This window comes from Delphinapterus leucas, chromosome 7 (genome assembly GCF_059928025.1).
Source record: "Delphinapterus leucas isolate spDelLeu-1000000601 "Yukka" chromosome 7, BTC_Dleu_Yukka2, whole genome shotgun sequence".
NCBI lineage: Eukaryota > Metazoa > Chordata > Mammalia > Artiodactyla > Monodontidae > Delphinapterus > Delphinapterus leucas.
Genome location: NC_143135.1, coordinates 52,314,307 through 52,339,527, shown reverse-complemented (window position 1 = coordinate 52,339,527; position 25,221 = coordinate 52,314,307). Strand labels below are relative to the sequence as shown.

At 40.0% G+C, this 25,221-nt stretch overlaps 1 protein-coding gene across 1 annotated transcript; it reads right to left on the bottom strand.

Moving 5' to 3' along the window:
- Positions 1-6: 6 nt before the first annotated feature.
- On the bottom strand, positions 7-24,157 carry SPCS2 (signal peptidase complex subunit 2). Its single transcript, XM_022593818.2, has 5 exons — positions 24,024-24,157; positions 12,178-12,261; positions 11,418-11,578; positions 6,791-6,925; positions 7-791 (listed from the first exon to the last, which is right to left on the bottom strand). Exons 1-5 carry the CDS (start codon positions 24,135-24,137, stop codon positions 605-607), a joined length of 681 nt encoding a protein of 226 aa, XP_022449526.1. The 5' UTR covers positions 24,138-24,157; the 3' UTR covers positions 7-604.
- Positions 24,158-25,221: the final 1,064 nt, after the last annotated feature.

The following is a 25,221-nucleotide window of genomic DNA, read 5'->3' as shown; positions in this document are numbered from 1 at the left end:
ACAAAATAAAACTAAAAATGCCATTGGCTTCTTTAATTGGTTAAGAGCACAAAATGTAACAGGCAGAAAGTCTCTTTTAAACAAATTAAAAAGCTGTGGGTTTTTTTCCCCCAATTTTCCCCAAGTCAGATATATACACACCCACAAAAATGGTGTGTGAAGGAAAACTGTCATACACAAGAAGTTGTATCCTGAATTAAGGGAAACAGCTGTTGAAATGGGAATTAACACAGTAAAGTCAGCAACAGGTTAACAATTTAAAAAACTGAGTCTTCAAATGCTGCATGGCACAAAGCTATACTATATAAAGTACTGCTAGGTATGAAGGAGGAAGTCTGTATGGTTTTTAGCAAAAATGCTTTTCCAGAAAAGCAAATCAAAACAATGCAATCAGCAGACCAAAGAGGCTACAGCTAGATATCAGAGCTACAACTTCTCATATCTGAGCTAGAAAATTCTATTTATACAGAATGGACTAAAATTTCAAGACAAAACTGACATTTTTTACATTTCTTACTTTATCCATATTAAGTTCTCTGTTTCTTTCTCCCTCACCCCTCAATTCAGCATGATCCAGCCAAAAGATGGCTGCTTTTAGAAGTGGCTATTTTATTTTCCTTTCTGTGGCAAGACTGTCATGAAGCCTGGATATCTCAGGCTCATATGCATCCATGACCAGGGTCCCGCTGTGGTCAAAAAATTTAGCAATGGATTTGGTGAACTCGGCTTCCCGTTGCTGCTTTGTTCTTCCACTGATGAAGGTCAGCTTCAGAGTGTATTTGTCATCGAACCTAAGCAAAGATAACAAATCAAAAACCAAACAGACATTCAGCCAATAACAACAGAGCACCAAGTGTTTTTGAAAAATAGGGCTGAGCTGGCTACCAGTGATATAGGGAACATACAACATTATCCTTTCCAGAAAAAAAAAAAAAATTCCAGGGCACCTTCAGGATAGAAGTTCTGGTTCACAGGCGTTGCCATGTCTTCCCTGATTTAATTACTGTGTGCCTCCTTTACCTTGTCATAGATTGTTAAACCACACGGACCATCTTCTCTCACTGCTGGCCTTTGCTTCGTTGTTATGCTAGAAGAGTATTCCTAGTAGACACTTTTCTCCAGTCTCACCTGATTAGTGAGACTAATTTGTCTGTAACAAACGTTCCCATTTGTTAAGTTCATACTTGGGCATGAACTTTTCTGGGAAAATCTTCCCAAACTGGGTTAGATGTCTTGCCTTTGTCATCCATACCGTCAATTAATAGTCAACCCAATTACTCAGTGCCTATCGTCTGCTAGGTCTAATGACAGGCTCCTATGCTGTCAGTGAAATTACCTATTGAAATGATATTTTTGTTCTTCACGAGTCTCAGGGATTCTTTTTTTTTTTTAATTTTCACGTATAACTTGTGAAATTTATTTTTTTAATTTTTTGGCTGCACCATGCAGCATGCGAGATCTTCCCTGACCAGGGATCGAACCTGTACCCCCTACATCAGGAACATGGAGTCTTAACCACTGCACCACCAGGGAAGTCCCTGTCTCAGGGATTCTTGAGGGCAAGGATTTTGTCTTATTTTCTATTCTTAGCTTGGAGTTTGTTGGGCAATCAAATTTTTATTGATAAATGAAGAACCCTTGTTTTCACAGATGTTCCTCAATTCCAGGCTGCTCAGTCCTTGATCCCTGTAATCAATCTAGTTCCAGGTTCTACCCTGATCCCAGGCCAGGGATATCTTTTACTACATGAACTCCAGAGATCCCTTAGCTACACCTTAAGGTATATTGAAGGCTTTTACTATCTCTACTTATTCAAGAGGGTTTATAACATCAACCCCTGACAGGCTGACATTTCTCCCCGCAACTGCACCTGTTTCTGTCTCCATTTAATTAGGGCATATTCGGTGGACTGTCAGGCTGGTATTATCTTTAGAGGAAGCAGAGGCTTGAGCCTCTGCTTTTTTCTGCATGTTTAAAACAGGAAAAGCACCACCTATTTTTCAGGATCACTGTTATGGTTGTAACAGTGCCTATCATTAACCAGTGCTCAAAAACATCATAGCTCAATAAATTGTCAAGCCGGTTACTTCCAACCTGGATAGCTAGGAGTAAAGGTCCTTGAATATTTTCAACACCTCAAAAATTTTTCTCAAGCTCTGATCAACTGCTGCTAACTGATATCACAGTAATTTTTGGACTTTTGAGCCCAGTTCCATGGCTCTGATGGCAGGACACGATCTAATGCATTTTTAAAAAGTTACCCATTAATTCAACAAATATTCAGGACTAACCATATATGCCAGGCAGTTTTGGATGCTAAGGATATACATCAGTGAACACAACAGACAAATGTGTCTTTTGAGACTTTTATCTTGCTGTGTGAGGGAACAATAAAATAAAAATTATGATATTCTTTTAAATATGGAAAGTCTTCACTAAGCAGATGTTTGAGCAGAGCCTAAAGAGGTAAGAGAACAAGCTATCTGGAAAAAGAATATTCCAGGCAGAGGACACACTAAATGCAAAGGCCCTGAGGCAAGCACGTGCCCAGAACGTCTGAAGAACAGAAAGGAGGCCAATGCAAACAGAATGGAGAGGGACAGGATAAAAGCCACAGGAGATGCGGAATGTGTGTCCATGGGTGTGGGGCTGCAGAGAATAGATAAGCATGGACTTCTAAGCTATGCTTAGGATTTCAGTCTTTATGTGAGAGGATTTTGCACTGAGGATTGAGTTGATCTGCCTGACGTTTTAAAAGGATCATTCTGCCCACTGTACTGGAAAGAGACTGCGGGCAGGGAGAGCAGCTGCAGAGGTCCATTAGGACATTATTACAGTAACCTAATTGAGAGATGATGGCTGCAGTGGAGATAGTAAGTGGTTAGAATGAATATAATTAGAAGGTAGAGCTGACAGAATTTGCTGACAACCTATTCAAAGGATTGAGATAAAGGAGTCAAAATGATTCCAGAGTTCTGGCCTGAGTAACTAGAAGGATGGAGCTGCCATCTATTTAGATGGGGGAAAAGCAGGTTTAGGTAAGGGATAGCAGAGTTAGGTTTTGGATATGTTAATTTTGAGATGCTTATTAGGATCCAATGTCAAACAGAAAGCTGGGACATAGCTGGAGTTTGGAGAAGGTCTAGGATGAAAATACAGATTTAGAGATCTTCATCATTATAGAAGGTATTAAAGTCCTGAAAGTCTGGATAAGATTACACATAGTAAGTGAATATAGATAGAGAAGAGCTGCTAGGAACGAGCACTAGTGGCATTTCAAATTCAGAGACAGGGGATAATGAAGAATCACACAGGACTCTAAGGAACAGAGACTAAGGTAAGAAGAAAATTAGAAGGTTACAGTATCCTACAAGCCTACTTTAAAAAAAAATTTTAACAAGGAGAGAGTGATCCACTGTTCAAATGCTGCTGACAGGTCAAATACGATGAGGAAAGAGAAGTGAAGATATGCAAATCCAAGAGATGATGGGAGAAGAAAAAAGGGGAGCAGAGAAATGAGAAGACCATGTGAGGAGAATATGTGAAAAGAAAAACAACTTTTTCAGGTGGGAGAAATTACAACATATTTGTATGCCAGAAAGAATAACCAAGCAGAGAGGGAAACATCAAGTGAATGAGAAGGGATAGAATCGAGTGGACAAATGGAGAAGAGGCTTCAGACAGGAACTGAGAAAGAAGGTAGAGTATGATGAGCACTGTGAGTGGATAATGATGGGAGAATTCTGACTGCTGCTGTCTTCCCAGAAACAAAAGAAGCTGAGAGTGAAATGGGGGAGGAGGGCAAGAGGTTTGAGGATAGAGAAGAAGGTATGAAAGATCCTCTAGGATAGTGAGAGAGTAACTGCACTATAGAAATGCCACGGAATCTAAGCTAGGTAAGGAGGAAGTGAGACAATGAAGAGAAGAGGACCAGGGAAAAGGTGGTAGGCTCAATGGATTATGGATGCCACTGGGGCTGAAGAACTGCTGGGACAAGAGAACAAGAAGGAGATAAACTAGAAAAATATAAAGCAATGGTCAAAGAGTGGGATACTTAAAAATGAAATTATTGAAGGTAATTAGTTATCAGTAATAGCAAGATCTAGGGTATGTCCAGGGAAATAAGTATTTAAGACATGGCAGAAAACAAGATAATCAGAGGAGAAGAAGTAAAACTAAGAGGCCAGAGTACTGGAATAATCATCTACTTGGATACTGAAATCATCAATCAAGCCTTCTGAAAGGAGCTATGTTAAAGAGAGTGCCAATGAGCCAGGAGCCATCTCTAAGGAAAGAGGAGTGAGCCTGTATTTCACAACAGCAAGAAGGAACAGAGGTGGCATATTTCCTTTCCACAGACACCAACAATGTGGCAGTTGGTAAAAGTAAGCAGTGAATGTGAAAAAAGTCAGAACCCTCATATACTGCTAGTAGAATTGTAAAATGGTGCAGTTGTTTTGGAAAACAGTATGGCAGTTCCTCAAGCAATTAAAAAGAGTTACCATATGATCCAGCAATTCCTCTCCTAGGTATATTATATGAGAATTTGTCCACACAAAAACTTGTACATGAATGTTCACAGCAGCGTATTCTTAAAGGCCAAAAGGTGGAAATGACTCAAAGGTCCCTCAACTAATAAACGGATAAACAAAATGTGGTATATCCATGCAGTGGAATATTATTTGGCATAAAAAGGAATGAAATATTGATAACATGGCTGAACCTTGAAAACATTATGCTAAGTGAAAGAAGCCAGTTACAAAAGATCACATATTACACGTGATTCCATTCATATGAAATAAACAGAACAGGGAAATGTACAGAGTAGACTAGTGGTTACTTCAGGTTGGGAGAATGAGGGGATAGGGAGATGATTGTTAAAGGGTACAGAGTTTCTTTTGGAGAGGATAAAAATGCTCTAAAGTTGACTGTAGGGGACTTCCCTGATGGAGCACTGGTTAAGAATCCACCTGCCAATGCAGGGGACACAGGTTCGAGCCCTGGTCTGGGAAGATCCCATGTGCTGCAGAGCAACTAAGCCCGTGTGCCACAGCTACTGAGCCTGCGCTCTGGAGCCTGCGTGCCACAACTACTGAAGCTTGTGCGCCTAGAGCCCGTGCTCCGCAATAAGAGAAGCCACCTCAGTGAGAAGACTGTGCACCGCAATGTAGGGTAGCCCCTGCTCTCTGCAACTAGAAAAAGCCTGTGCACAGCAACGAAGACCCAACGCAGCCAAAAATTAAATAAATAAATAAATAAAAGTTGACTGTGGTGATGGTTGTAGACATCTTTAAAAACACTAGAAACCACTGAACTACTTTAAATAGGTGAAATATGGTACGGGAACTATATTTCAATAAAGCTGTTTAAAAAATACTTAAGTCAGAATGTAAATAATGAAATCAAGATGTTGCTAGGGTCTAGAATTCTGAAACTCTGCTTTAGGGGCCTGGCACAGGGTGCAGATTTATGACAGCTGAGACCAAAATGGCAGCTGTGAGTCCTGCCAGGAGATAAGAACTCAGGTGCAACATCAGAATGAAGGTCTGCTCCTCCTTACAGATATCTCCACAAGCTGGTAATGAGAGGCTGTTTGGCGTTGATGCTATACTTACCTTCATATATGTGAGTAACTGTACTTAAAATTTGAGAGCCTACTATGTGCTAGGAACTATACCATGTGTTTTTAGGATAGTGACTGAGAGCATGAGTTCAGATGTGGCTAGATTCACTTTTGGGCTCTATAACCCTGGAATAATTCATTAAACCCTTTGGACCTGGGTTCTTATCTTTAAAATGGGTTGTTCTAAGGTTTAAATGAGACGGTGCAGTTGGCACAATACCTAGTATATAGTAAATGCTCAACAGATGCCATCTTTCATAATGCTTGGTATACAGTTGACCCTTGAACACTATGGGGCAGGGGGAGGGTGTTAGAGGTGTTACGGGTGCTGATGCTCTGCGCAGTTGAATATCCATGTGTATGTAACTCATAGTCACTCCTCCATATAGGTGGTTCCTCTGTATCCACAGTTCCGAATCTGCAGATTCAACCAACCATGGGTTGTGCAGTACTTCAGTATTTACTATTGGAAAAAAAAGCCCATGTATAAGTGGACCCATGCAGTTCAAACCCCTGTTGTTCAAGAGTCAACTATATATACCAGTTGGCATCCTCACAAAAACTGTACGAATCATTTTTTACTCTATTAAAGCTCAAATAGTTTACCTGATATACCAAAAGTTACACAGCTAGAAAGAGACAAGCTGGAATTTGAACCCAGTTCTAGATACCTAGAAAGACCTGAGGTGTCAGCTGCACAAAGTTACACCCATTGCTGACTGAACTGTGCTTCTCTGAGTTGCCCAGTGCATTGTTTCAGAGATTCCTGATTGCACAGACTGCAGTCAGGATCACAGAAGACACAGAAGCTAGTGGGGTTCTTCAAAGACAACTGACTTCATACCTTTGGCCTTTACAGATACATATATAGTTTATAGTTCTGCTCTCTAACTGGCTCAGTTTATTGGCCACAAGGAAAAAGAAAATCATTCTTTATTCTTCCACCAACGTACTTTCTCCCACAATTTATCCTCAGAGCACTTCTGTGATAATGGAATCTCAGAAGTGCAATACAAAGGAAAACCTTCTAGTTCACAATCCTTTCTTCATTTTATATGACTAGCACTATGATCTGCAAAGAGTAGGCATACAATAGTCTGTTGATAATGACTAACACCCAGAGAAAACCCAACATCAGGATTTAAGAATCTGTGAGGATAGTCATACCTTTTGAGACTGGACGACAGCTGCCAAATATCATCAGGATCCATCCCTGTGGGATCTTTCCTGTGGGCCACGAGAAAGATGCTCTTCTCCTTATATGAGGTATAAATGGTCAGGATCCCCATCATCACAAAATAGGTTCAGATAAAGTTAAGGGGAAAATACACAAACATACACACAAAAGAGAAATAACACAAACTGACAAGCAAGGGCTACAAAAACTTTCATAATGATAGACCTAAAGAAGACAGTTTTGTCTTGCTGTAAGAACACTGAAAATTTAACTATTTCATTTTCATCCTTATGTTTATGCAAGAGAAGCAAGGCTCTCTCTGGTTAGTTCTGCAAAGAACATCTCAAAAAACAAGAAAGGAAAAAGGTACAGGACATAAATCGGCTCTCATCTTTCTGTTCAAGGACAACATATATAAAGAGATCCTCTATTACCTAGTTTGTCAAGACTTGTGCTTATTTCTCCATACAATACAAAACTAATAATCACAGTGGACTTGACCACACTCAACCAATTTCAAGGGTCATTAAAAGAGGAAAACTGACTTCAAATTAGTTTACTGTAAGAGTCTCATGCTCTACCAAATGAGCTAGCTGGGCGACTACCACAATTTAGTTTACGAGAAGGACAACTACTTCCTCCACACATGTAGGCTTATTATTATACTCAGTTTTGGACAGTATTAACTATCATACTTGAGTACCTGTGTGCCAGAAACTGGCAAAAGAGCTTTGTGTACATGTGTCATTTAAATTTTATGAAAGGGACAGGCAGGAAAGTATAGTACAAAGTATGAGCTTTGGAGTAAAGTGGTCCTAGATTTGAACTCTGGCTTTTAACCAATGTAACATTGACAAATTACTCCTTATCCCAAGGCTTAATACTGTCACCTCTAAAATGGGGATAAAAACTGACTTTGTAGAATTGTCATGAGATTTAGTGATGGTATATATATTTTTAGTGTACACCACACAGAAGACACTTATAATGGTACTATTATTACATATAAAAATGACATGATTATAAAAATGGCAAGATCGTGTTTTGTTTTAAACAAATATAATCAAACAAATGAAATTCCATCAAGGCCGTTCTCTTGGAAGGCCATATAATTATAATAAGGTTGCTGTCATTGTTCAAAGATCTTTGGAACTCTTTTGAGAACTGTCTCTAGAACCTATGGCATATTCTTTTGAACTGCCTTAATAGTGAAAAAGTTCATACTGGGATGATTTATCTGATACTGTAAGCAGTCAAGGTGCAAATTCTGTGACTATAATCTGAGATCAATTTGGATAATACCACTTTTGATCAGGACCTACTTTATTCAATGGCTTTCTAACTGCCTCTGAAGAAAAATCCCCAAAGTGGAATTTTTAGAAATATTTCAGGTGGTTGTAAGATTGTTATGAAAAGTAAACTGCCTACCAAAATGATCTGTTTTCAACAACTAGTACATATCAGTATATAGCAGACATGCAATAGCACGAGGTGGCTATTTAGAATGAGGTAGTCCTATACATACTAATATGGAAAGACATTCAATATATTTTTTAAGTTAAAAAGAAAAGTTCAGTATGTATAGATTGACTATCAACATATTTAACTTTATATTCTAAATATAGTATAAAATCTCTCATTTGATCTTTATAATAATTCTGTGTGTATTACTCATATTTATAAGTAAGCAGCATTCAAATAGTCTCCAAAAATTATCACAAAAACAACTTGAAATTTCAAACCCAGGTTCTCTAGCTGTTACACAAGCCACACCTATACCTCATGCTCAGTAACTCCCAGCCTAGCCCCTCAGCTTCAAGGAAACCTGACACAGATCTGAACCTCCAAAATCTGATCCTTTCCTAAAACAGGTATACCTTGGAGACATTGCGGGTTTGGTTCCAGACCACCACAATAAAGGAGTGTCAAAATAAACTGAATCACACAAATTTTGTTTCCCAGGGCACATGAAAGTTATGTTTACATATACTGTAGTCTATTAAGGGTGTAGTAGCATTATGTCTAAAAAAACCAATGTACACACCTTAATTAAAAAAGACTTTATTGCTAAAAAAATGCTAACCATCATCTGAGCCTTCAGCGAGTAGTAATCTTCTTGCTGGTGGAGGGTCTTGCCTCAATGTTCAGATGGCTGCTGACTGAGCAGGGTGGTGGTTGCTGAGCGCTGGGGTGGCCGTGGCAGTTTCTTAAAATAGGACAATGAAGTTTGCTGCATTCATTGACTCTGCCTCTCATGAATGACTTCTCTGTAGCATGCAGTGCTATTTCATAGCACTTCACCCGCAGAACTTCTTTCAAAATTAGAATCAGTCTTCTCTCAAACCCTGCTGCTTTATCAACTAAGTTAATGTAATATTCTAAATCTTCTGTTGTCATTTCAGAAATCTTCACATCTTCACCAGAAGTAGATTCCAGCTCAAGAAACTACTTTCTTTACTCATCCACAAGAAGCAACTCCTCACCTGTCAAAGTTTGATCATGAGATTGCAGCAATTCAGTCACACCTTCAGGCTCCACTTCCAATTCCAGTTCTCTTGCTGTTTCCACATCTGCAGTGTCTTCCTCCACTGAGGTAATGAACCCCTCAAAGTCATCCATGAGGGATGGAATCAACTTCTTCCAAACTCCTGTTAACGTTTGATATTTTGTCTGCTTCCCATAAGTCACAAGTGTTCTTAATGGCATCTAGAATTGTGAATCCTTTCCAGAAGGTTTCAATTTACTTTGCCCAGATCCATCAGAGGAAATCACTATTTATGGCACTACAGCATTACAAAATGTATTTCTTAAATAATAAAACCTGAAGTTGAAATTATTCCTTGATCCATGGGCTGCAAAATGGATGTCGTGTAGCAGGCATGAAAACAACATTAATCTTGGTGTACATGTCCATCAGAGCTCTTGGATGACCAAGTGCATTGTCAATGAGTAGTAATATCTTGAAAGGAATCTTTTTTTCTGAGTAGTAGATCTCAGCAGTGGACTTAAAATATTCAGTAAACTATGTTGTAAGCAGATGTGCTGTCATCCAGGTGTGCTGTCGACCAGACTTTGTTGTTCCATTTATTGAGCACAGGCAGAGAAGATACAACATAATTCGTAAGGGCCCTAGGATTTTCAGAATAGTAAATGAGCAAGGACTTCAATTTAAAGTCACCAGCTGCATTAGCCTCTAACAAGTGAGTCAGCCTGTCCTTTGAAGCTTCTCTCTAGCTATGAAAGTCCTAGATGGCACCTTCTTTCAATATAAGGCTGTTTTACCTACATTGAAAATCTGTTGTTTAGTATATATAGGCACCTTCATTAATTATCTTAGTTAGATCTTCTGGATAACTTGCTGCAGCTTCTACATCAGCACTTGTTGTTTCACCTTGTACTTTTATGTTATGGAGATGGGTTCTTCCCTTAAACCTCATGAGCCACCCCATGTTAGCTTCAAACTTTTCTTCTGCAGCTTCCTCACCTCTCAGCCTTCTTGGTATTGAAGAGAATTAGCACGTTATTCTGGATTAGGCTTTGGCTTAAGGGAATCTTGTAGCTGGCTTGATCTTCTATTCAGACCACTAAAACTTTCTCCATATCAGGATTAAGGCTGTTTCATTTTCTTATCATTCATGTGTTCACTGGAGTAGCACTTTCAATTTCCTTCAAGAACTTTTGCTTTGCATTCACAACTTGGGTAACCGGCACAAGAGTCCTAGCTTTTGGCCTATATCAGCTTTCAACACACCTTCCTCACTAAGCTTAATCATTTCTAAGCTTTTGATTTAAAGTGAGAGACATGTAACTCTTCCTTTCACTTAAACTCTTAGAAGCCACTGAAGGGTTATTAACTGGCCTAATTTCAATATTGCTGTGTCTCAGGGAATAGGGAAGGCCCAGAGGAGGGAGAGATGGAGAGATGGCTGGTCTGGAGCAGTCAGAACACACACAACATTTATCCATTAAAATGTTAGTTGTCTTACATGGGTGTGGTTTGTGGTGCCTCAAAAAACAATTACAATAGTAAAGTTAATGATCACAGATCACCATAACAAATATAATGATCATGAAAAAGTTTGAAACATTGTGAGCATTACCAAAATGTGACAGAGATACAAAGTGAGCAAATGCTGTTGGAAAAATGGCGCCAACAGGCTTCCTCAACACACAGGGTTGCCACAAACCTTCAATTTGTAAAAAAAATAATGCGCTATCTATGAAGCACAATAAAGCAAAGTGCAATAAAGTGAGGTATACCTATACCCTGGCATGAGTGGCTTGAAGCAACCTGGTCTAATGGGTTAAGTTCTAGGCTAGAAATGAGAAGAGCTGGGTCTCACTATTCCTATGTGTTTTCCTATTAGGTGCTCACACTTGGATTATAACCTCTACATTAATAACTAAACAGAATTAAAGATAAAATAACTGTATTGAATCTAAAATATCAATGATAATTATGACATAAATTTACAGATGCTCACATTTCATAATGTTAAATCGTAACATGAGCAGGCCCCAAGATGAAAGTTTGTTTTTTTGTAAGGAGCAGAGAAGAGTACCAGTAGAGATTTTAAAAAACTGTCAGTAGAAAACAAACCTGAGCTTAAAGGATATGATATAACGCACAAAGCCAAAACAGGTTTGGACTCTGGAAAGGGGTGCATATAATCCCAAATCAAAGCCACTATGGCGAAGAAACAGGAGATGGTACAGATGGTGAGGCGACCGTCAATTAGACCAAAATTCTCCACATACTTGTACTTTTCCAGAAGTACCTAGTGAGAAGAAGAAGTAAGCAAGCTAATAGGAATACCTCCCTCTTTGTATCTGCTTTTATTCTTAATTTCCATGATGAAAGTTATGTTAATCATATAAATGATCAAGTTGTTATCTCCAGTCAGAATTTTGCCACTCTGAGCGAAAGAAAAATTCAACCTGTTTACAAAGATCCCAGAGAAAAAGTTCATCAACTTCTCATACATTTTTTTTTTTAAATCCTCAGCTCCCTAGAATGAAGCTAAACTTTTCTTTTCCCTTTTAAAATACAGAGATGACCCATCATGGCTGAATGCCCTATATTCCCTCAACCCTCTTGCCTCTAGGCTAATGAACCTCAAAAATGATAGATTACCAGCTTTCTAGAATTCAAAAATTAGAGATTCCGAAGAGAAATTTGAGGTAACTAACAATTATATTTTAACACCTGTTCCCCTATATACACTGTAAGGATTTTAGAAAATGCTTTCTGGCTCAATTCCTAACACTGAAAACTAAAGTCATTCTAAGTCATAGAAGGAAAAAACCCTGCAAGAGATGTGCCATCAGCTGTATACATAGTAACAGACTCCCCGCTCCCCACCCCCAAAGAAAGTACCTTTTTGGCAGAATCATCCAAAGAATTTTTCACAGCTGATCCATCCCATTTGTCAATTTTTACAGGCTTATCATCAATCTTCCACTGTAAATCAAACAGATAAGTTGTACGTTAAGAGATATGGCATCTTACTAAAAGTAAAATGAACTACTTCCTTAAGAGCATTCTCAAGTATATATAACATTTATTCTCTCTTCTGATGTTGGACAGCTAAAAGACAAAACACTTGAAAATGAAGTTGAAGGAGACTAGGTCACTAGAATCTGGTGGTACTCGTATGATGTTGCCAGTCTCCATGCTAGTCAAAGTCAAATGTACAAGGCCAAAACCAGAACACTTACATAGGCTGCAGAGACTATAGTGTGAACTCAAATATCCCATCCCCATTTTACTAAAATGTGGGAATAGAAAGGAATTACACTTGTTCATCCTTTCATTCTGTGACTACAAAATCCAGGCAATATACATCCATGAACTTTCGGATGCTAACAAAATGACAAAGGTCTCCTTTAATACATTTTTGTCTGCTAACAACTTTTATATTTTATCAGCATGTCTTAACTGTAGGAAAACAGCAAATCCAGTGTAGTCTGTTGGAAAGAACATTTTGAACTAAGTCCTATCAACAGTTAGGTACATGACTTTGTTCTGACTGAGAACAAGTTCAGAGATGCTGCATACAAGAAATAAAGATGGAACAAACATCTGTAAAACGTGAGAAGATTTTAAAGGAGTGTAGAAATATAATTCATCAAACTTAATTTTGTGATTCTATATACTACTACACAAAAAAGAAAAACTATTCTGTGAAGTTTGTTGGGGGAAAAAACATGAACTAAAACAGTCATACCTCAAGTGATTAAAACTCAATCAAGGCTTTCCCCTTTGTGTCTCATAAAAACAAGAATTTTCTTTGAGAAAATTACTAGTGGAAGCATGTTGTAATGATGATTCTCATAGCCTGCCAGCCTACAAATCAAACATGACACTTAATTTAAAAAATACAAATTGAACCAAGAAGAAATTCATAGGCTATCTAGCTAAATAGGTCGCTTACACTTAGTTTAGTAAATCCCACTTTGACAATAGCAAGCAAAAGAAAGAACTTGTATAGCCAGAATCCATAACAGAATTTGAATTATTTGTGAATCAAAGTCATTAAAAATTTTTTGGCTCGTTCCAAAAAAAAAAAAATTATGTTCTCAGAGAAACCCAGCCACCCATCACTACCTGCAGTGCATCACAGAAAAGAAACTTGCCTCTACAATTCAGAGGATAACTTCTTGGCAATATTGGGGGATAAAACAGAGAAGAAGCCATTACAACATGTGCTAAAACAGTCTCAGCTCTAACTCCACTGGTACCTAGAAGGATCTTCAGTAAGTGGTACAGGAACATTTCCAGTGAATTACATAAACAAGAAAGTTTATAATTGATTTCTGAAGAGATAGGAGCATCATCCATTCTGTGTAAATGAAAAACCTTAGCCTATATCAAAGCAAATAGCATCTCTGCTGTAGTACAGAGATACATCTGGAAAAAAAGGCAGGAAAATGGACATTTTCCATCATTCTCAAAAACTGCCCATCAACTAAAATGTACGATCCTGGTCATGTACTCTCTATTGCTATTCAGGACCATCTTCTTTCCCTCACTCTTCTCTTCCTCAACCCTAAGTGCAAATTACCTTCCTATTGTAAGGATGTGGTAACCCTGCACACAATTCCTCTTCCCTGCATTCCCTCCTGTGTATTATAGATATGTGTATATTGAGCACAATCAACAATCACAAGTATTGACTTATTTAGTTATTATTTGCACCAACATCATACATATATATACATGGTTTAAAGAGTTCTGTAAGTTATAAAAAAAAATAGCAGTCCTGCTTCCCCTCCCCTTAAGACTCTTTCTATTGTCATTTTCCACTCTCCAGAGACAGGCACTAATTTCAACTCCTTTGGCTGATTTTTTGGGTATCCACATCTCTGGGGGGAAAAAAAAGTTTATATTATTATTTTCAGTTCTCAGCATTAAATCTATTGACTTTTCACCATGAAGGATGAGATTTAACCACTTCATCCCCTGCCATTTTCACATTTATTTTTCCTGCTCCTCCCTCACCATCTTTTTAATATAGTTATAGTAGATCAATATTGATTTGGTCTTATACCTTAGTTTTTGCTAGATCATTATTTGGAGGTTACAATATGACCATAAATGCTATTCACAGATGAGTCATGTATATTAGGATTACTTTTTCTTTCCTGCATAGCTTTTTGCTTTTCTTGGAGCTACTATTGTTTCTGTTGCTGTTTTTAATCATACAACGTATTTCTCACCAATATATTCTCAAATTCTCCCTCAATTGTTTAACTCTCCTTTCAATATTTGCAATCATATTCAGCATTCTGTGAATTTCATCTTCCTGGAGAAATCTCTTGGAGCCTTCTGGACTGCTTCAATCTAGGTGGATTTCTTTCCAGTCCTGCTGTATTAACTGTCATCCTGGAATCTCCCTTTACTATGACCCGGGGAGTTCCCTTAACTTTCTCTTGGGCTAATCCCCCTTTTCTTAGATACCATGCCTTACTCTTTTCTCGGTTTACTATTCCAGCCCCTGTCCATCATCTCCACCCTCCTCCCACCACTCAAATTTGTAAATTGAAATCCTAAACCACAATGTGACGGTATTAGGAGGTGGTGCCTCTGGGAAGTAATTAGGTCGTGAGGGTAGAGCCTTCATGAAAGGGATTAGTGCCCTGATAAAAAGACATGAGAGAACCTGCTTTTACTCTGTTTTAACCATGTGAGGATACAAGAAAGTTGTCCGTAACCAGTTAAGAGGGCTGTCACTAGACCCAACCATTCTGGCACCCTGATCTCAGACCTCCCATCCTCCAAAACTGTGAGAAATAAAGTTTGGTCGTTTAAGCAATCTGGTCTATGGTATTTTTGTGAGAGCAGCCCAAACTGACTAGCATCCTCCTTTTACAGATAACACTAAGGGTTTAAGAAATTTGCCCAAGGTGAAAGCTAGGAAGTGGTAAAGCTGGGACTCAATCAAGTTTTCATAATTTCAAAACCTGTGCTCTTTCATTATTCTACACTGCTTCCCACAAAATATAAGGAAAGGAATTATTAGCCATAAAAACAAAAGGACACAGACCGCTGAAGTGACAGCCATACAAAGTATCTTGATTCTTATCTAATAAGTTATAGTTAATAACAAAAAAAAATCTTAAAAAGATTTTAATCTTGAACATGCCAACAAAACCTGCAGAATACAAAATATTTGGAATTTTCCATTTTCCTCCAGTTAAAACCAACTGCTATTTGACTGAAAATACAGTTCAAAAAGTCCTATCTTAAAGAAATTACTTCCCTGCCACTATCAACATAAAACACTTCATCAAACTAGCACACTGATGCCAGACCTGGATGACGAACCATACACAAAAATTATGCATTTGATGGCTTTGATAGAACATTACAAAGACTCACTTCAGTTATTCTCCACTGCAAATCTGAATAATAAAAAGATTTTAGTAGCAGTGAAAACAGAAGTAAAGTTATGCAGTGATAAAGACCTCCGTGGATTGCTTCATAACGTTCCTTAGCTTGACAACTGGGCAGTAAGACTCAAAGGATTCCTCAATTCACACTGAAGAGATGAAGGATACCAGAAGTGAGCTGTGCCAATGGAAGGACCCTGCTCTGATTTTAAAAGAACTGAGCATGGCTCTAAGAAAAATTAATAAACCTTTTTTCTCTCTTCTTTGATCTCTCTCAGTTTACAAAGTGGATGTAGGCTGCAAAGGGGGAAGGTAGTAGGAGATGAAGCACATGACGGAGGGAGCATATCCTAGATGGCCTTATTTACTAGGCTAGGGGACTTGGGACCTTATTCTGAAACAAGCAGTGGAGAATATTTTAAGCAGGTGAACAACACAATCAAACTTATGTTTTTTTAAAAAGTCATTTTTAGTGGCAACCTAGCAGATGGTCTGGAGGGGAGTAACAATGGAGATAAACACATCAGATGGGGCCTGATTAAGATGCAGGGCCTGAATTAGAGCAGCAGCAAGGGGATGAAAGGGGATTATTTATGAGGTAGAATTGGCAGGACTTAACATCAGACTAGTTACAAGAAACATGAAAGAGAGAAGATAGAGATGACCATTCTACTAGAATTCGGGCTTAGATAACTCTCTGAGCTGTCATATTGTTTTCCAAGAGAAGAAACAGAGGAGGAAAAAGGAGAAATACCCATTTGTATGTGATGAGTTTGAGATGTTTAAGCTCTACAGTTACACTGATTTCAGAATTTTCTAAACCAAAATAAGATTATGAAAACTGATGGCAGACTCAGAAGCTGAGATACTATTTGAGTTGGAAATACGTACCCCTACCTCTCATATGCACTCATTTGGCAAAAGATCAGAAAGCAGTAAGTTCAAAACAAGAAAAAAATGTTCAATTTGGGGAGCAAACGATGTCTGTCTTGAGAATGCTTACTGTCATCTAATTTAGATTCCAATTAAGAAATACCAGGATATCTCAAAGAGAGATATTATACCTCCTGGCAACATACTTAATCTTCAATTTCCATCTATTTTTTATAAAAATGGGCAAGAAATACTGCAAAGAAAATTACTTGCTTAATAGTGGCTTATTATTGGCTGCAGTTATCACTGGAGTTAAGTTGGAAGTTAGAAATGACCACACGATAATTATGAGCATGAGTATCAGTGGCAACACCAGAGTAACTGGAGGTAAGTAGACTGGATCTGGCTACTTAAGTCTAACATACCTAACAGATATCAAAGTGGAGATGGCAAACATTTAGACATATAAATCTGGGCTCAGAGGAGAGGTCTAGGTTGTAAATATAAATGTGGAAGTCATCAACTTAAAGATGGAATTTAAGCCATGACACTGTTTATCTCCTTGGGATGAGTGTACATGGAGAGGGCCAGGGGCTTGCTGATATTTACAAGTCAGAAGAAAAAATAACAACAATAAAGACAGATAAGTGGAGAAAGAGGAAAACCAGGGCAAGTGGTGTTCTAGAGGCCACATAAAGATAATATTTCAAGAAAGAAGTGATCGATGAGTCAAATACGTAAGGCCAGGTAATAAGAAAAACCACTACGATTTGACAAGACGGAGGTCAGAACAGAGAAATGGTGCAGGCAACAGCTAAAGAAGGGACTTGAGCTGATAGAGGTTGTTAAAATCTTTGATACCACTGTGTATATAGTGGTAAATAGTTAAAAAAATAAAAGTTTGAAGCTTTAAAGGTTACTCCATAAACCCTGTAAAAATAAAAAGAATGTTTTTAAAATTGAGATCTAATTCACATATAAAACTCACCATTTAAAAACGTACAATTCTGGCCTTCCCTGGTGGCACAGAAGAATCTGCCTGCCAATGCAGGGGACATGGGTTCGAGCCCTGGTCCGGGAAGATCCCACATGCCACGGAGCAACTAAGCCCGTGCACCACAACTACCGAAGCCCACGCGCCTAAAGCCCGTGTTCTGCAACAAGAGAAGCCACCACAATGAGAAGCCTGCACACTGCAACAAAGAGTAGCTCCCGCCCACCGCAACTAGAGAAAGCCCGCGTAGCAACGAAGACCCAACGCAGCCCAAAATAAATAAATAAATTTTAAAAATAAAATGTACAATTCAGTGGTTTTTATTATACTCACAAGGTTGTGCAATCATCACCATCTAATTCCAGAACATTTTCATCACCCCCAGAAGAGACCCTATTCCCATAAGCAGTCACTCCAATTACTACCACCCCACCCCCAGCCTTGGCAACCACTAATCTACTTTCTGTTTGCATGGATCTGCCTATTCTGGACATTTCATATCTCTGGAATCATATAATATGTGGCCTTTTGTGACTGGCTTTTCTCACTTAGTATAACATCTTCAAGGTTCATCCATGTTGTAACATGTGTCAGTATTTCATTCCTTTTTATGGCCAAATAATGTTCTACTGCATGGATATACCACACTTTTATGGGTTGCTTCCACTCTTTGGCTATTGTGAATAATGCTGCTATGATCATGTGTACAAGTTTTTGTGTAGACACACATTTTCAATTCTCTTGAGTTTATAACTAGGAGTGGGATCTGCTGAGTCATATGGTAACTCTTCTTAACTTTCATCATTTTACATTCCATCAGAAATGTAGGAGGGTTCCAATATCTCCACATCTTCACCAATAATGGTTATTTTCCTTATTTTATTATAGCCATACGACTGGTATCTCATTGTGGTTTTGATTTGCATTCTCTAATAACTAATGGTGTTGAGCATCTTTTCATGTGCTTACTGGCCATCTGTATATCTTCTATGGAGAAATGTCTATTCACATCTTTTATCCTTCTTTTTGCTTTTTTTAAAATCAACGTTGGGGAAGCAATAACAGGTTCTTTTTTAAAAAAAATATTTATTTATTTATTTTTGGCTGCACTGGGTCTTCGTTGCTGCATGCGGGCTTTCTCTAGTTGCAGTGAGTGGATGCTACTCTTTGTTGCGGGGTGTGGGCTTCTAATGGCGGTGGCTTCTCTTGTTGCAGAGCACGGGCTCTAGTAGTGCAGGCTTCAGTAGTTGTGGTACATGGGCTCAGTAGTCGTGGCTCATGGGCCGTAGAGCGCAGGCTTGGTAGTTGTGGTGCATGGGCCTAGTTGCTCTGTGTCATGTGGAATTTTCCCGGAGGGATTGAACCCACGTCCCCTGCGTTGGCAGGCAGACTCTTAAACACGGTGCCACCAGGGAAGTCCGACATCCTTTATTCTTTTAAAAACTGGTTTGTCTTTTTATTATCGAGTTGTAAGGTTCTTTATATAGTTTAGGTACTAGACCCTTACCAGATATATGATTTGCAAACATTTTCTCTCATGCTGTGGACTGTCTTTCCACTTTCTTGATAATGTCCTTTGACATGAAAAGGTTTTTAATTTTGATGAAGTCAAAAATAATGAGTTTTGATATGCTTTTAAAGTTTAGTTTGAAAAACGGTATTAAAAGCCTGCATCTTGTTTCTTTAAACACAAACACACACATCACAGTACTGCCACAAAACTGTTCACCCTCTTTGTCAGAGCTGGGTTAGGGTACAGGCATACTACCCTGTTCGAGTCTGGCAAGCTAAGATCCCACTGAAGAGAGCAAAAGAGTATATATGACCTATCTAAGGACACATGTTGGTGGGTGACAAAGCCAAGGCTTCAGCCTAGGTCTTCCAACCTCAAAACAGATGCTCTTTCCACTACTACATTAGCTAGCACATGGTCTGCTCCAGTATGAGAGGCAATGTACTAATAAGTAAGGTAAGAGTACTGGATTAAGAGCTGGGAAGCCAGGTTCTGGAATTGTAACTAACTCGCTGTGTGCTCTTGAACAAGTTGCTTCATCTTCCCCTCTCCAACTGTGTCCATGTGTATAAAATGAGGAGGCTGAACACATGAACTTCAAGGTCTCTTCATTATAAACATTTTCGAGAAAACACTATTGATTAATCAGAATAGTTAAAAACCAAACAAGAAAAAAACCCCTTAGTTCTCAACCTGGATGTGACTGTTAAACTGTAGAGGAAATAAATAAATAAACAGCTATGTGTGAAAACATGCAGCTGTCCAGGCCCCACCCCCAGAGAATCTGATTCAGGTCTGGGATGAGGTCCAGAAATCTGTATTTTTAACTAAAACCCCAAGAAAGTCTGATGTAGACAGTCTTCATATGTTATAAAAAATATTATCTAAGGAAGCTGAAATCCAGAGTAACAAGCTAGTTAGTGGCAGCTATACATGTTTTGCTGAGTGCTTACTATGTGCCAGGAACCACTTTTTAAGGTAAATACTATTATTATCCCCAATTTACAGATGAGGAAACTGAGATACAAAGAGATTTATTAACTTGCCCAAGAACATATATCTGTTAAGTGGCAGAGCAAGGATTCAAAGCCAGCCAGCCAGCCTGGTTCCAGAACCTATGTTCTCAGCTACTAAGGTATAAAAGGGGTACTTTAAGATCAGGTTGACAGTTCAGCCAGGAGACAGAAATCCACATAAGAAGTTAAAAGGGCCTGGATATAACTTCTAGAAAGCATGGTTTAATACCACATGTCAATTTTAATAGCCAAAACAATTTTAATAGCCAGAAAACATCCAGCCAGGAGACAGAAATCCACGTATGAAGTTAAAAGGGCCTGGATATAACTTCTAGAAAGCATGGTTTAATACCACATGTCAATTTTAATAGCCAAAAAAAATCCAGCCAGGAGACAGAAATCCAACTATGAGGTTAAAAGAATTTGGATATAGTTCTGGAAAGCATGCTTTAATGCCACATGTCAATTTTAATAGCCAAAACAAATTAAGCAAACAATTTTTATAGCCTGCTACATAGAACAAAATGCTTTGATGTATTCTGGGAAAAATAACTTACTGCAATGATCTAAGTTATTCTGTGATGGAAGCTGGAAGGTTATATTTGCATACCTATCTTTAAGATCAGGAAACTAAAATTGCTTTGTTCTCAAAGTCAGTTTCATAGAAGCAGAAACTCACATCTGCTTAGGGAAAACTACAAGCACGTTTGCATCTCTTTATTACATTTCTTCATGGCAAGTAAAACCAAAGCTGCAAGAAATAAAATAAAAACCCACCAAAAAATCAAGACAAATCAAATTAAAGAAACTGTAAGGTAACAGCCTCTCATTCCCACAGAGCGAAAGCTTCTCTATTCATTCAGCTCCTGCTCCACTGAGAGTAACATCTTTTCCCCATTTTCTCTTCCACAGTACCCTCAGTTTTCAAATAGAGGCTTCATCCTCTAAGGCAGTTTCTGAAGACTGGGGTGGCAGATCTGAAGTTTTTTCTCTGCTAAATTCAATGCTCCAAGTATTTATTCTGTGTTGATCACTATAGAGAACGTCTCATGGGAAACTGGACAAATTGGTAGAACAATATAAAACAGTATGTCATATTAAGTGACAGCTGAATTCCCATGTGCAATAAATGCCAGAGACTTCAGAGGAAAAACAACTCAATGTAAGGCTGAAATGAAGTTCTCCAAGAAAAAGCACCTAAACAGCTCCTGACTTATTTTCTCTCTCCTCGGCCCCTCACTTCTCAGTTAATTCTGCCAAGTGCTCCTTTCTGAGGCCTTTTATCTATCTCTGCTACTCAAGTTAGGGTTCTCCTCACCTTATCATTCTATTTTTATAGCCCTGTACAAAGAACATTTACCAATATTATGACTTAATATTTACAACAAGCCTACCATATGTATGGGCATACACAATGTACACATAACAAAATTTATGTTCAGTGATATCATAACTTATCCAAGACCATGTAGTTTTTAACATGCTGCACTAGAACTCAAACTTGTCTTTCTTTTTATATTAAACCCCATATACTAGTATGGTATGAGGCCTTATTAGAAGACTTCTAATTTCTGCCACTCCGAACTATTTGAATAACTTTTCTAAAACCACTTTATATATTAGGCTCAAAAACCTTCAACAGGCTTCCTTCCTACTTCTACTTCAAGCAAGCCATGCCCTTCTTCATCTGATTCTACCTATTTGTCTTTACAGGTCTCTTAGAGCAGCGGTGCCCAACCTTTTTGGCACCAGGGACCAGTTTTGTGGAAGACAATTCTTCCACAGACTGGGGTGGGTGGACGGGGATGGTTCAGGCAGGTAATGCGAGCGATGGGGAGTGACAGATGAAGCCTTGCTCGCTGGCACCCCATTCACCTCCTGCTGTGCGGCCCGGTTCCTAACAGGAACTGGGGGTTGGGGACCCCTGTCTTAGAGAACAGTCAGTCAACTCAGTACCTGAGAAACATCAGGCACCGTGTACCTTTGTTCAAGGACATTCTTAACTGGTAGGCTGTCTGTCTCTGTCTCTCTCTCAAAATAAGGTCCCAGTTCCACTCTCAAACATGAGGTCTTTCCCTAGGGCTCTCATCCCCTTATCAATTAGATCTCAGGGATCATTCTCTCACTTTAACTTCTCTAAAAAGTACACATGTGAATACCAAATAGTTTTATGTTTAATATTTTGGGTACCCCATGTCCTATACTCAGCTATACTGAGTACTTTCTGACAGTAGGATTCTTGATTATTTTCCTCTGCCATTACACCTCTGTATTAGATACTATAGGTTACAGAGATCATTAACGTATGTCATCTCATTTGATTCTCCCCAAAACCCTAATATTTCAGGTGAAGAAAGGAAAGCTTGGTGAGGTTAAATGACTTGCCAATCTTCATACTGCTTGAAACTAGCAAATCTACGTCAAAGCTCAAATCTTATGACCCCCAAATGCAGGTTCTTCCAAAACGCACTGATGCCATACACTTTTCAGTAATCACTGCCTTAGCAGACTGTCCATGCTTAATGTTTGCTGGTGATGATCCAAGTGGAACAAAGAGCAAGAGCACTCAATGGGACAGAATAAACATAGGCCGTGAGGTGTTCACCCAGCAGGAAGGCAGGATCTGTGTATGAAAATGACCATCAATTCTCAACACTTTCACACACCTTGGAGTGATTTACAATCCCAACTCCCAGAACATGTTCCCATCTCTTAAGAAGGGTTAAGAGTGTGAGAACCATGTAATTCAAAACCAATGACACCCAAAAAGAGAAGCAAAAATATCTGGATCCAAACCCCTCAATATGATCATGTATTCATTTCTTAAGCACCTACCATGTGTTAAGCACAGAGAAGTCTGAAAGCTGTTTTCAATTAAAGGAAACAATCCTGACTATTTACTATGTTAAAGACCCCATGCTTAACATTTCTCATCAAACTGGCTTAGGGCCCTACAATGAGAGAACTGGAAGGAACCTTAGGGTACATTAAGGCTAAGTCCCTCATTTTACAGATGAGGAAACAAAACACAGGGAGAACAAGCACATTTCAAGGTCACACAGCTAATTAGAGGCAGAACCAGTACTAGGACCCAGACCTACACGCAATTGTTTCTCTCGAGATGCTATGCAAAGAGCAAGAAGGGCCAACCCAGGAAAAGAATCTTCCTTTTTTTCTTTTCTTTTAAGCCCTTGTTGTTAGGACCACATTAACACAAACAAACAAAAAACAAAACAAAAAAACACAACTGGATGGGTAGAGGGGGAGAAGAGGTAAGCCTGAGCAGGTAACAAGCTCATGAATACGATTCACCTAGGGCACTTGGCGTGGAGGGGGGGAGGGAAGGAAGGGGGAGGGTGAAGAAGGAGAGAGGAAAAAAGATAAATCTTAAAGACTTCCTATCAGCGCGTAGGGGAAGTCAATACTCGAAGCTCAGTATTCGAGGTATCGAGATAAAACGCCTAGAAACTTCAGTAAGCAAAAGGCCCAAAGCACTCTAGAATATGTAGCAGCACGCAAGTGTGGCGGTCGTGATGGGGAGATTGGAGACTACTGACTTCGAACAGCGGCTTTCATTCAGTCAGGATTCACATTCCCCTGTCGGTGAAATGGGCACATTCAACAGTGGCCCCCAGCACCACCAAGGAAAAGCGATGGCTGCACTGAAATGTGAGAATAATCGAATATACCTAAGAAGCTGTAGCGGCCGGCATTAAGGACCGAACACTTCCGAGAAGTAAAGAAGTCCTAAAGAGGAGAGAGCCCGGGTTTGAGGTGTGTAGGAGCTGGCTACAAGCGCCCGTAGGATTCCCACGGTGGGCCAGACGAGCACTCCCCCTGGGAAGCCGCAGAAGAGGGGGCGAGGATGGGAAAGGGGGCTCGCCGCCTCCCGGGCGTCCCCAGGCCTCGCCTGCCCCCAAGAACCGACTTCTCACCTTGTCCAGCAAGCCGCTGCGGCTACTGCCTGTCCCACAGCTGGAACCACTTCCAGCCCCACTACTGCCTCCGCCACCACCAGTTCTCCCTCCCTGAGCAGCCGCCGCCGCCATCTTGCTTCCTTCTGTGTCTCCCTCCCCTCCTACTTGTCCGAAGCCGATTGGCTGGACCTGACGACGTGACGTGCAGCGCGGAGTCCATCGGGATCCGTAGCTGGGGCTGGCTGACGCGAGGTTGCTAGCGGAAGTGGCCGCGGGGTTGCCGGAACTTGTAGTAATTAGAAGCTCCAGTCATCAGTTGCCGCCTACTCGGGCAGCTGCCGCGTCGCGGTTACTAAGGAGTGGAGAAGGTAGTGGCAGGCGCCACCGTGGAGCGGCTCCGAGTTCCCCGGGAGGCTCGCAGGGGCGCAACCCGCCAGACCGGGCCGTCGCCCCCGCGGACGTCTCGGAGGCGGAAGCGACGCCGGAGGCAGGTGCGGCTGGAAACTGGAAACTTAGTTTGCGTGACGGGTTAGAGTCTCCCCCGCCCCAGATGTAGCGTTTGGCAAGGAGGGGGCAGGAGCTCGTCCTTCATCCTTTTCTAGCCCTGTAAAACTGTACGTACTGGTTCTTTGGTGACTGTCATCTTAGCTGTTAGCATTGTCTTCGTGTTACAGAGAACTCACATTCACTGAGTGCCTACTGCCTGCCAGGCACTGTCTTAAGTGCGTATATATCCATCCTCTCATTTAGTCTCCTAACGGACCAGTCAGGTGAGGAAACTAAGGCACTTAACCAAGGCCAGATAGCATGTATCAGAACCTAGCTTAGCAGCCAGATTTTTTTTAATATAAATTTATTTTATTTATTATTTTTGGCTGCGTTGGGTCTTCGTTGCTGCACACGGGCTTTCTCTAGTTGCGCCGAGCGGGGTCTGCTCTTCGTTGTGGTGCGCGGGCTTCTCATTGCGGTGGCTTCTCTTGTTGCAGAGCACGGGCTCTAGGCGCGCGGGCTTCAGTAGTTGGGGCTCACGGGCTCTAGAGCGCAGGCTCAGTAGTTGCGGCGCAAAGGCTTAGTTGCTCCGCGGCATGTGGGATCCTCCCCGACCAGGGCTCGAACCCGTGTCCCCTGCACTGGCAGACGGATTCTTAACCACTGCGCCTCCAGGGAAGCCCCCAGATGTTTTTTTTTTTGACGTCAAACCAGTGTCATGCTCCCT